Genomic DNA, 12,298 nt, shown 5'->3' on the forward strand with positions numbered 1-12,298 from the left:
AGATATGAAGAGAAGAAATGGAAATGAGAAGAGTTCGCAATGGTGATGAGGGTAGAGCTAGGGACAGGGATGGGGAAATGGAATTTCACATAATAAGTATTTAACAAATGTTTGTTGAGATGAATTGAGGAATAAAAAGATGAATTGGGAGGGACCAAAATGAGGATGATGAGGAGGGATAGACGTGAGGGAAAGGAGAGACAAAGACAGTGATGGTGAACGGGAGGTGGTGGGAGAAGGCAGAGAAACAGGAATCGGAGGAAAGAAGGGGTGGGGGAGGCAAAGACAAGGATGGGAAAGAGGGAGAGAGCAAGAGAGAGCGGCAGAGGAGTGAGCTGGCCAGTGATGGGGAAGGGGGCGGGGCGGCGATGGGGAGGGCCGCCGGGAGCCAGGGCTGGAGCGGCAGGTGCCGGCGGAGGGCCGGGCCTGGAGGAGGAGGTGGAGCAAGGCGGGGACGCACGGGACTCGGGGATCTCTTCTCGGCCATCGGGAGAGTACCCCGTGGCTGCGGGGCCGAGATCGGGGCGGCTCCGGGAGCAGAGATGGGGACGGCCGACTCCAAGCTGAACTTCCGGAAGGCGGTCATCCAGCTTACCACCAAGACTCAGGTGCAGGCCGGGCCAAGGGAGCCGAGCCGGGGCGTCCCCTTCCCCGCTCCTCCCCATCCCCATCCCCATCTCGGGGGAGCCGAGCTGATCTGCATCGCGTGGGGAAGCCGACTCTGTTCAAGGCCATAGCCACAGCCACGGCCGTCTGGGGGTGGGGAGGGGGCTGGCCTTGGGGGAGGCTGCTGTGTGATGGATAGTGCTCGGGGCTGAGCAGAGGAGCCCCCCGGGAGTCCCCAGGCCCCCGGCCCCCAGGGTGGTTGTTGCCCTAGGCTGACGTGTGCCTACGCCTGGGAGCAGCCGGCTGGCAATTCCGCTCCCCTCCCCCTCCCTTCGTGTCCTTCCCGCCCCCCACCCCAGGAGCTATTCCCTCCTTCGGTTCCGGCTCCCACCCACCCTGGGTGCCAGTCGGTCCGGACACCTAGCCTTCGATGACTCAGTGCAAACAAAGCCGGGGCTGGTGGGGGAAACAGCTGGTGTGTGTTGGCTGTGGTCGGGCCTGGCTGGGCTCTGATGGCCCCGGGGCCAAGAGAGGGCCCGGACACTTCCCTAAGCCTACTGTAGCAAACCCGTCTTGGGGAGGGGGTGCTGGCAGGTGCCCTGCCCGTTGCCCTAACTGTTGGGAGCCTGTGACCCAGACCAGAAGCAGCCGACAAAGTTGATTTGTGACTCAAAGCTGATATGTGTGTATGTGTATGCGGGACGAGGGGGGCAATGTGTTTGGAGTGCCCCCTTGCCGCCACCTCTCACAGTCACAGAGTATATGGGCTGATTGATAGAACAGGGGCACAGGTGTTCCCACCACTAGGTGGGTAGCCCAAACACTGATAGCTATGCTGGGCGCCTCTGCCTGGGTTGAACAGAACCCAAACTGTGCCTCCATCCCAGCTTCGGGGAACCATAGAACCCTAGACTGTGAGATCTGGAAAGGGCCCTGGGGGCACCTGCTTTCACTCCCTCCCTTCCCATTGGGAACCTTTCTTGGCACCTCTTCCCTCATATAGATCTGCTTTCCCCCTTACCTATGGTCAGATACAGCTCTGTTCTTCTTACCTTCTTTCCTTCCTTTACCTGCCCCCGACCTGATCCCCTGAGTTCTTCCAATCAGATGGCACGTATGCCTGAATTGAAATGCTCTGGGGTTCTTATTAAAATCCTATTGATCCTATGTTATCCTCAATGGGGCAGGGAACAGTCCTAGGCTTGAGTCACAGGAGGTGAGTTTCAAACCTGACCCTGCCACTTATTGGTGGTCGGGTCCTCTAATCTCTTTGGGCTTCAGGTTCTTTTTTTCTGTAAAACAGAGTTTTGGGCTGGATGGTCTCTAAGCACCTTTTCAGCTCTACATCTATGATCCTTTAAATATAGCCACAGGTATTACAGATGACCGTCCTCTTTGGTTTCCCTCATTCTGGCTCTTTTGGCCTTGCAGCCCTCCAGGTCCTCTCCATTTTTCCCCCACTGTTGGGATGGTGCTCAGGGTGGAACACTGACCCCCCCCCCCAAACCTGGCAGGCCACTGCTGCTCTCCCGCTACGGCCTTCCCCAGACTCCCAGATAAATGCTTAATTCCTCTTTGAAGTACACCCTTCCCAACTGATACACTCTTTCAGCCCCTCTGTGTTTCCAGCTACCTTCATTGGCCTCAGGCTCCATTTCTAGCTGGCATAGGTTTCCAAATCCATGGATTCGTGGGTAGGAGAGCCAAAATTGGGTATAGAGCAGAGGGAGGGGTGAGAGATAAGCTCCCACATGTGAGGTATTATATGGAGAGGTGGGAAGCTCCTTTATTTACCTATGAGGCTGACACACCTTGGCTGAGGAATGTAACAGGTGGCTTTTGGCTCTGTGGATGTTGGTGAACTCTAAAAGAGGCTGATAGGTGTTTGGTCCCCAAAGGGACCTAGTATGGTTTGGAAGCCAACCTTAGAAAAAGGGTATCTGAGGGTTTTTCTTTCAAGTTCTCTTCCCTACAAAGGTCCACTTCATACTCACTATCCCTGAATGTAATTCCAGCCTAGAGGGAAGATGATGAAAGTGTTACCTTTGTTATGAAAATGAGGAAACAGGCCAGGTTTCCCTGCCAAGACCAGCACTGTCTGTAACTTTTCCCTAGATGAGCAAGGGAGCAACAGGGACCTACTTGAGTAAGCTCCAGGCCTCAATCTCTTTGGGACAGTGTTAGGATTTGAATGGATGGCTCTGGTTAGGAGGTGAGAAGAATCCATCTGCCTTTTCCTGTGACTGAGGCTAGAGCCGCCTCTCTGGCTTTCCTGCTGTACATCCTGTTTTCTTCCTAGCTTCATAGTCCAGCCCCTAGTAGAGGATCTGACCCTGATTCAGAGCAGCTTGTAGTTCTCAATGGCTTTCTGTTTCCTGTCCCTTTCCCTTTCCCTAAATGGGTGGAGTCTTGGTGGGAAGGTTAGAGAGAGAGTGGTGGTGTTGGTTGTTTTACAATAGTTCTGAGGATCCCAGTTGAATAAAATTCTAACTCCCTTGCCTCACATTCAAAGATCTGTACAATGTAGCATCATCCTATCTGACTTTTTCTTATTTTATTGCTTACCATGAACTCTATGGTCTGAACTGGACAACTCCAGAAAGAAACTACCATCCCTATCAGTCACATGGTCCCCTTCTTTTCAGCCAGTGGGTAGTTGAAATGCCATCTTGTCCAGGGTTGCTGGTGAGATCTGAAGAGCAAGGGGCATCAGCGGGGGATTTGAGATTATCTGCCTACAGCAGGCATTAGTGATACTTCTTAGAAGAGGCAGCATTTGAGTTGGGCTTTACAGAAGGGTTAAGAATTCAAGCAGCAGTGGTTGGGGGAGGGAGAGAGGCCATTTTAGGCATAAGACATAAGTAAAGGCATGGATTAGGTGGCACAGTGGATAGAATGCTGGGCCTGGAGTCAAGAAGATTAATTTTCCTGAGTACAAATCTGGCCTCAGACATTTACTAGCCTTGTGACCCCGGGCAAGTCACTTAACTTTATTTGCCTTAGTTTCCTCAAAGCCCTAGAGAAGTGATTTTCTCCAATTTCAGTCAACATAAAAACCAGCTATGAGGGTTTCCAGGACTTTTTAGATATTGACCCACCTCTGAATTCATGACAGAGGCAGTTGTGGAAACCAAGCCCAGAGGGTAGATAGGCCTGTGAAGGGGAGTCTGTGTTGTTTGTTCCCTCCTACTTGGGAAAAATGCATTAAATATTCATTCAACAAACATTTATCCAAGATATATGTCATCATGAAACTTATAGTCTAATGGAGGAAAAGACACTAGTTCAGATAATATATTACATTCACAAGATAAGTGCATTGGAGAGTTACAAAACAAAGTGCAAACCACTCCAGTATCTTTACCAAGAAAACCCCAAATGGACTTCTGAAGAATCAGACATGACTGAACAACAACAAAAACATGGAGATGGGAGAGCACAGGGTGTGTTCAGGGGTAAAGGAGTTGCCCAGTTCATACCATAGAGTTGTTGGAAAGGAATAAAATAAGAAAAAGTCAGACACGGTGGTGCCACATTGTACCGGTCCTTCAAATGTCAGGCCGGGGAGTTAGAATTTTATTCATTAAGCAGTAGGGAAGCATTGAGGATTTTTTGAGTAGGCTAGAAAGAAATATTGTTTTAACAGCAGTATAAGAGCTACAGAGTAGCCTTGCATAGTAGATAGGGAGCTGACCTCAAAGACAGTAAAACCTGAGTCCCTGCTCACATACTGTCATTGTGACTTTGGGCAAGTCACTTAATCTCTCACTGCTCTAGGCAACTCTTATATAAACTGCAGAGAATGTACAGACCTGCATGGAAGAGGGAGTTTTCTTACCTGGGACTTCCCTATTGACTGGGGGGAGGGGGCAGAAAATGAAATTGAAAAAGCTGTTAAAAGGCAATTAGTTGGTGCAATGGATAGAATTCTGGACTGGAAGGAAGGAAGGAAACAAACATTTATTAAGCAACTACTATGTGCCAGGCACTGTGCTAGGAAGATCTGAGTTCAAATCCTGCTGAAGATATTTACTAGCTGTGTGACTGAGCAAGTCACTTAACTGGGGGGCAAGTCTGCCTCATTTTCCTCATCTGCAAATGTTGATAAGAGCACCTACCTCCCAAAGTTGTTGTGAGGATGAAATGAGTTAATATCTATAAAGCACTTTGCAAATCTTAAAGTGCTATATAAATGCTATCTATGATGATGGTGGTGGTCATTTTAGTAATCTTGTAGGCAAGTAATGAGGGTCTGGACTAGGATGATGGCAATCTAGGACTGGGAAAGAAAGGATGGCTGCAACAAATATGAAGGAAGAATTAACAAGACTTAATTGTTGATTGAATATGATTGGTGAGGGGAAGAAGAGGGTCAAAGATATACCAAGAGTATGAACATGGGAGAGTGGAGAGACAGTACAAACATTTAAGGAGAGGCAAGGAATTACAAAGTTTGGCTTTAGACACGTTGAGTTTGATGTTTCAATGGACTGTCATTGTAGAGATGTCCTGTAGGCATTTGAATCTGGAACTCAGAAGACAAGTTAGGCCCTGGAGATAGAGATTTGTGAGTCATCTGATAGAAGGAATGAATGAGCTAGATTGTCTTAAACTATGGGAATGAATGAGTGAAGGAGAACAAATGTTTCAGAAATACCCTTGTAATGGGATGGGAAAGAGGATGAGAAAGTAGAGGAGTGATGAGAGAAGTAAGATAACCAGAAGAGGGTGGTGCTTATGAAGGCAAAGATGGTGAGGGTACCCTGTAGCAGTATCAGGAAGCTATAGAGTGATGGAGAAGTATGGGTACCCAAAGAAGACTACTGGACTTGATAATGAGGAGGTCACTATTGACCTTTGGGACAACAATTTCAGTGGAATGACGGGGGCAGAAGCTTGGCTGCAAAGAGCTGAGGAGAATGAGGGTAGTGAGGTGGCATGGAGAAGACTGATTTTTTTTCCCGTAAGTTTAGCAGTAAAAGAGAGGAGAGAGATGAGATGACAACAAGCCATGGTAGAATTCAATTCAGCAAACATTTTTTAAGTGTGAAAGGCACTACTTAGAAAGATTAAGAAAATACTTTTTTTTTTTAAAGCTTTGGGGGGACTTGAACTTATTCATAGATGGAGAAGAAGGATCCAATAGGGAGGAAAAGATTGTAAATACATGAAAGGGGCAGCTAAAAAAAAAGGAAAAAGAAGATAATTGTCTTCTGAGTTCCAGATTCAAATGCCTACAGGACATCTCTACAATGATAGTCCATTGAAACATCAAACTCAACGTGTCTAAAGCCAAACTTTGTAATTTTTCCTCCTAAACCTTGCTTCTCCTTAAATATTTGTACTGTCTCTCCACTCTCCCATGTTCATAATCTTGGTATATCTTTGACCCTCTTCTCCCCCTCACCAGCCCTGGAGTCAGGAGGACCTGAGCTCAAATCTGGCCTCATACTCTTGACACTTATTAGCTATGTGACCCTGGGCAAGTCACTTAACCCTGATTGCCTTACCAAAAGAAAGAAAAAGGAAAAAGAAGATAATTGAAGGAGAAGAGATGATTAATAGAGTTAATAAGTCAATCAATAGGTTTTTTTTTATTAAGCACCTACTGTGTGCTAGACACTGTCCAAGGTGCTGGGGATACAAAACCTTAAGTGAAATAATCTTTGCCTTCAATGTGCTTACATTCTATTTATCTATGTTTATATCTATATCTGTTTATGAAGCACTTACTATGTGCCAGGCATAGTGCTAAGCACTGGTGATCCAAAAAACAATGAAACAAATTGGTCCCTACTCTGAAAGAGAGAAATATGTATACTTCTAAGTAGATACAACATTTTGGGAGAGGAGTTACTAGCAGTTTTGTGTGTGTATGGGTGGAGTAGGGGTGGGGGGAGTTCAGGAAAGGCCTCATGTAGGAATGATTATTTGAGCTAAACTTTGAGGGATAGAGATTCTAGTCAGGAAGGAAGGAAAGAAGGAAAGAAGGAAGGAAACAAGAATTTATTTATTTATTTAGGCAATTGGGGTTAAGTGACTTGCCCAGGGTCACACAGCTAGTAAGTGTCAAGTGTTTGGCCTGAGGCCAGATTTGAACTCAGGTCCTGCTGACTTCAGGGCTGGTGCTCTATCCACTGTGACTATAGAGTGTTTGAAGGGGAGTAATGTTTAAGAATTTTGCAAGGGAGGCTGGAGCCAGATTGTGAAGGGCTTAAAATACCAGTGAAGTTTATATTTGGAAAGTCTTGGAAGAAGTAGGGGGTAAAGGGGCTGCCTTTCGTGAGGAGGGATACTATTTCTGTGAATAGAGGGAAGAAAGTAGCAGTGGCCTGAGATCTCAGACACTGCCAGAACTTTAATGGCAGTCACCTTGCTCTGACTGAGGCTCAGAAAGAGATGTCTAGGGTCACACTGCTATGCTATGGTGTAGCTCAGAATAAAATGTCATCATTCTGACTCTCCTCTGACCACAGTGCCCATTCCTCCTTTATGGGCTCTGTTGTATTGGCTGGACTCCATTCCCCATTGGGCTCCTTTGTTTACTGCCTACACAGTTACTAGGTCCCTTGTTGAAGGCTCTACTGCCTCCCAGTAGGGGCCTCAGAGGTGGGATTCTCCCCAAGATCCATTTGATCCTGGGGTTTATCTGGGATGATTAAGGGAACCACTGACATTCCTTTCGTTTATCCTCTGAGATCTCCTTCGGCCAAGGGGCAAAGGTGGGTGAGCCCTGCATAATCCTCAGGATTGAGTGGGGGAAGGCAGGTGGTTGTCATGACATTTCTGGATGCTCCATCTCTCTTCCAGCCTGTGGAGGCCACTGATGATGCTTTCTGGGACCAGTTCTGGGCAGACTCAGCCACCTCAGTACAGGACGTCTTTGCACTGGTTCCAGCAGCGGAGATCAGGGCTGTGCGGGAGGAGTCACCATCCAACCTGGCCACCTTGTGCTATAAGGTGAGGGTCTGCCGCGGAGGTGGGGGGCTGGTTTTCCTTCTAGCCCACAGACCTTGTGGAGGGGTGTGTTTCTTTGCAAAAATACTGGAGTAGTTTGCCATTTCCTCTCCAGCTCATTTTACAGATGAGGAAACTGAGGCAAACAGGCTTAAAGTGATTTGGTCGGGGTTACAAAGCTAGTAAGTGTCTGAGGCTGGACTTGAACTCAGGAAGATGAGTCATTTTGATTCCAAATTCATTGCTCTATCCACTGCACCACCTAGCTTCCAAGTGGCATAGCTAGGTGGTACAGTGGATGGAGTCAGGAAGACTCATCTCTTTTTTTTTTTCCCTTTTTAGGCAATTGGGGTTAAGTGCCTTGCCCAGAGTCACACATAGTGTGACTAGTAAGTATCAAGTCTAGTAAGTATCAAGTGTTTGGCCAGATTTGAACCCAGGTCCTCCTGACTTCAGGGCCAGTGCTCTACCCACTGAGTGATCCAGCTGCCCCAGGAAGACTCATCTTTATGAGTTCAAATACGGCTTCAAGCACTTACTAGCTGTGTGACCCTGGGCAAGTTACTTTACTCCTGTTTGCCTTAGTTTCTTCATCTATAAAATGAGCTGGAGAAAGAAATGGCAAACCACTCCAGTATCTTTGCCAAGAAAACCCCAGATGGAGTCAGAAAGAGTTGGACTTGAGTAAACAACATCAATGACTATACCTTCTCCCTGCATACCAATGATTTTGCCTCTTCCACCCACCCCCTTGGCTTCAGAGTTCCAGACTGCGCAAATGATGAGTTTGAGTTTTTCTTCCGAAGCGGGTCTCTGGGGTGGGGAGCTTAGGTCTTGCTCTTTTTTTTATGTGCCTCCTACCATCTAGCTCTGCCTGAGTGCTTATTTCCTGCTAGCTGGGATATCTGTCCTCTCCTCATTTTCCCAGTACTGTCAAGGGAGAGGAACATTTCTTCTGGATTTAGCTTAGAGTCCTTTCTATAGCTTAGAACTATCAACCTGTCCAAACCGGCCTCTAACCTGTAAATGACTGGAGCCGAACAGAGCAGGCTACAGACAGGACAGTCAGGAATCAAACAGAAGTTTAATTTTGAAGTGAGGGAAATGGCTTGTAAGCAAGAAGGGGATTTTGACTCGTACGCTGGAGCCCCACCCCTAGTGTGGGGAACTAAGGCAGTGTGGGGAGATCTCAATACTTATACCAAAGGTTGCACAGTGAGCTGTAACCCTAACAACGAGGGGTAACAGCGACAATGTGACAAGTTTGATTCATAGCAGGACTTCATGACCAGAACTTGTCGGAGCTCAGAGAACCCCTGGTGCTGGTCTAAGCAATATGATAATTATGTGATTTTGCCAGAGGGTGAGCGCAAAGGATTGTCGTTATGCCAAGCTCAGGACACAGCCTGCTTGTTGGGCCTTAGCTCTGGAAAACAGGATGTCTCCTAATATCTTGACAGAACTGTGGGATGAATAGTGAGGTAGGACTGTAATCCATCCCTTGGTCCAGAGTTGTTAGGGCCTCTCTTCCTTTCAGGTTGGCACCAGGCTGGCACAGACCCTTTGTTTTCTCTGAGAATCAGCATCACTATTTATTAAGCCTTTACTGTGCTGGATGCTGGGAATACAAATACAGAAGTGAGACTGACCCTGCCCTCAAGGAGCTTACATTCTAAATGGTTCTTCCCACCTGTAATCAGAAATGATGTGGTCCCAGTGAACCTGATTTAAGGCGAGCCCCTTGTCTCCCCACTTTCTTTCCCTAATGACAGGCAGTAGAGAAGCTGGTGCAGGGATCGGAGAGCGGCTGCCACTCAGAAAAAGAGAAGCAGATTGTCCTCAACTGTTGCCGGCTCCTCACCCGTGTGCTGCCCTACATCTTTGAGGATCCTGATTGGAGGGGCTTCTTTTGGTCCACAGTGCCTGGAGCTGGCCAAGAAGGGGTGTGTGTATGTGTATCTGTGTGAGAGAGAGGAAGGGCTGGGACATGTCTATGGGCCAGGAAAGGGGGGTGGGAAGAGCAAGGGTTTGTATGTCTAGGGGAAATGGGAGGGATTTGTAGGACCAGGGCAGTCTGCTTGATGGCATATTCAGTCCTAGCTCAGATGCTAGTTATGTGACCCTGGGCAAATCACTTCCTTTCTCTGAGCCTCATCTGTTTCCTCATCTGTAAAATAGGGTATAACAGCTACTTCATAGGTTTGTTAATAAGGATCAAGTGAGTTAACATGTGTAAAGTGCTTTGCAAACCTTTTTTTTTTGTTGTTGTTGTTTAGTTGTTTCAGTTGTGTCTGACTCTTCATGATCCAATTTTGGGTTTTCTTGGCAAAGACACTGAAGTGATTTGCCATTTCCTTCTCCAGCTCATTTGACAGATTAGGAAACTGAGGCAAATAAGGTTAAGTGACTTGCCCAGGCTCACACAGCTAGTAAGTGTTTGAGGCAGGATTTGAGCTCAAATCTTCCTGACTCCAGGCCCAGTACCACCTGGCTGTCCCTTTTGCAAACCTTAAAATGCTATGTAATTGCTAGCTATTGTTTTTACCCATCATTTTTATTATTCATATTAATCATATTAAGTATCATTTATATTAAAATAAAGATGTAATTTAATTTCATGGATCTCCTGAAATAAAGGGGTCTGTAGATCCCCAGTTAAGAGCTCCTGGTCTAGTCCAATTCCTTCATTTTACAGAGGGGTATGTGATTTTCCCAAGCTCATATAGCTTGTTAGTGGCAGAAGCGACTGGAGTTTAGATCTCCTATACTAGAGAGATAACTCTCTTTCGTTATAGCCTGATGTCTTTTCCTAGATCCCTGCCTGGGATGTGGCAGGGAAGGAGTGAGAATTTGGGCTGATGGGTAGAAAACAGGATGCAAGACTCCTGGTCTCCACTTTGTTTGGTATGGACCTTTCTGCTTGCTGCCCCCAGGCTTCATTTCCCCCATCTCTACCCTCTTGGGTCCTTATCTTCTCCCACTAGGGTCTTAGGTCTCCTTGGGGCTAGAACAAAGGTGATGGCAGAGTCAGTTGAAGAAGATTGGGCAGAAGAGGGGAGAATAAGACAGTGCCCAGGGGTAGGATGGTAGAAAATACCAGGGATATGCCTTGGATGCCAGGCACCCCAAAGCCTGGATGCTTTCTACTTCAAAGGAACTTTTGGGCAATGTGTCACTTAAGCCTAGGACAGGGGTGGGGAATCTGTGCCTGGATTCAGTCAAAGGGCCGTACTTGAGAACCTAAAGGGCCACATGTGGCCTCCAGGCCACAGATTCTCCAGCTCTGGCCTAGGATACCCTCCCTTTCCCTCAACTTCTTGAGTCAGATGCCAGGCAACTGGCCTGAGGGGAAGAGGAAGAGACTGGGACAGTGGGAGGGAGATGGTCACTGGGTTATTTCTCTAGCTAGCTGAGAAGATTGAGGAGAGGACACATATGAGGACCTTTGTCTCTCTCTGAATAACCCTTGTCTCTAGCTCCTTTCTTCGTAATCATCATCATCATCATCATCATCAATAATTATCATTTAAATAGCACTTTAAGATATTCAAAGCATATTACATATATTATCTCCTTTGATCCTCACAAAGACCCTATAAGGTAGGTGTTATCATTATCTGCATTTTACAGATGAGGGAGCAGGCTGTTGGCCAGTCACACAGCTAGTAAGTTGTCTAAGGCAAGACTCAAGTCCAGAATTCTACCCACTATGCCACCTGACTTCCTGGTTAGCTAAAATTGAGCCCCCCTCCACTGGTTCCTGACACTTATTGCCCGCCAAAGCTGATGTCCCTATACTGAGATATTCCCCTTCTGCCTTTCAATTCAAGAATTATTTATTAAGTGCCTACCATGTATCAGGCACTGTGCTAAGTACTGGGAATACAAAAAGAAGCAAAAGACAGTTCTTGCCCTCAAGGAGTTTACAATCTAATGAGTGAGACATCAGGCAGACAAATATATACAAAGGAAGCTTTTTACAGGGTAAGAAATCATTAAAAGCGAATCATACAAGGATGTGGGAAACTCCCTATCCAAAGTCTGGTGGTTTCTCTCCCTTCATCTTGTGTCTGTGTGTACCTGCCTGGGTGCATAGCCCTAGCAGGATATGACTCTTGAGTCTTAGAAGTTCCTGAGGTCTGCTGTCAGTCAGCCCATGAACATTCCTGTCATTGGCAGTGTGAGGAGGACGAGAATGCCCGGCCCCTGGCAGAGTCCCTGCTCTTGGCCATTGCTGACCTGCTCTTCTGCCCAGACTTTACTGTCCAGAGTCACCGAAAGAGTGCTGTGGTGAGTTGGGATTTGTGGTGTATGTGTATGGGAGAGTGGAGATGTGAGCTTGGGCTATATTCATCTTGTGGATAGCAAAACATGCTGTTCCTATGGGATTGAGATAGAAACAGTCTTGGGGATGAAGGAAGGTTGGGGATAATGGCTAGTCAAGTGTAGCCTCTGTTGGCCACAGCTGTGGTACTTGGTCCTACCCTGGGTTGGTGGGGGCAGCTACTAGACAAACTAGAAAGCCTCTTTTTATGACAGATGCTCATTTTCTTCTACTGAGTTGGCTGTTAGTGAGGGTAGGGTTGGTCCCATGTAGCGGGCTGTGTTTCCCTCCTACCCCTCAGATCATAAAGGTATTTTCTGACTCACTCCTTTCCTCTCCACCCTAGTCAGGACTGGTACCCTTGCTCCCTTCCCCTCATACCTCTGGCTTCCCATCCTTTGCATATGGAAT

General features: G+C 47.1%; 1 protein-coding gene across 1 annotated transcript in view; it reads left to right on the forward strand.

Annotated features, from left to right (window-relative positions):
• The first annotated feature begins 431 nt into the window (after window positions 1-431).
• Window positions 432-12,298, forward strand: part of HID1 (HID1 domain containing) — a 28,755-nt gene continuing 16,888 nt past the window's right edge. Inside the window, exons 1-4 of the mRNA XM_027873218.1 lie at window positions 432-608; window positions 7,417-7,566; window positions 9,336-9,506; window positions 11,743-11,853. Coding sequence (XP_027729019.1) covers window positions 543-608; window positions 7,417-7,566; window positions 9,336-9,506; window positions 11,743-11,853 — 498 coding nt within the window. The 5' untranslated portion in view covers window positions 432-542. The remainder of the gene's footprint in view (window positions 609-7,416; window positions 7,567-9,335; window positions 9,507-11,742; window positions 11,854-12,298) is intronic.

Source organism: Vombatus ursinus, unplaced genomic scaffold (genome assembly GCF_900497805.2).
Source record: "Vombatus ursinus unplaced genomic scaffold, bare-nosed wombat genome assembly UNPS02014801.1, whole genome shotgun sequence".
NCBI lineage: Eukaryota > Metazoa > Chordata > Mammalia > Diprotodontia > Vombatidae > Vombatus > Vombatus ursinus.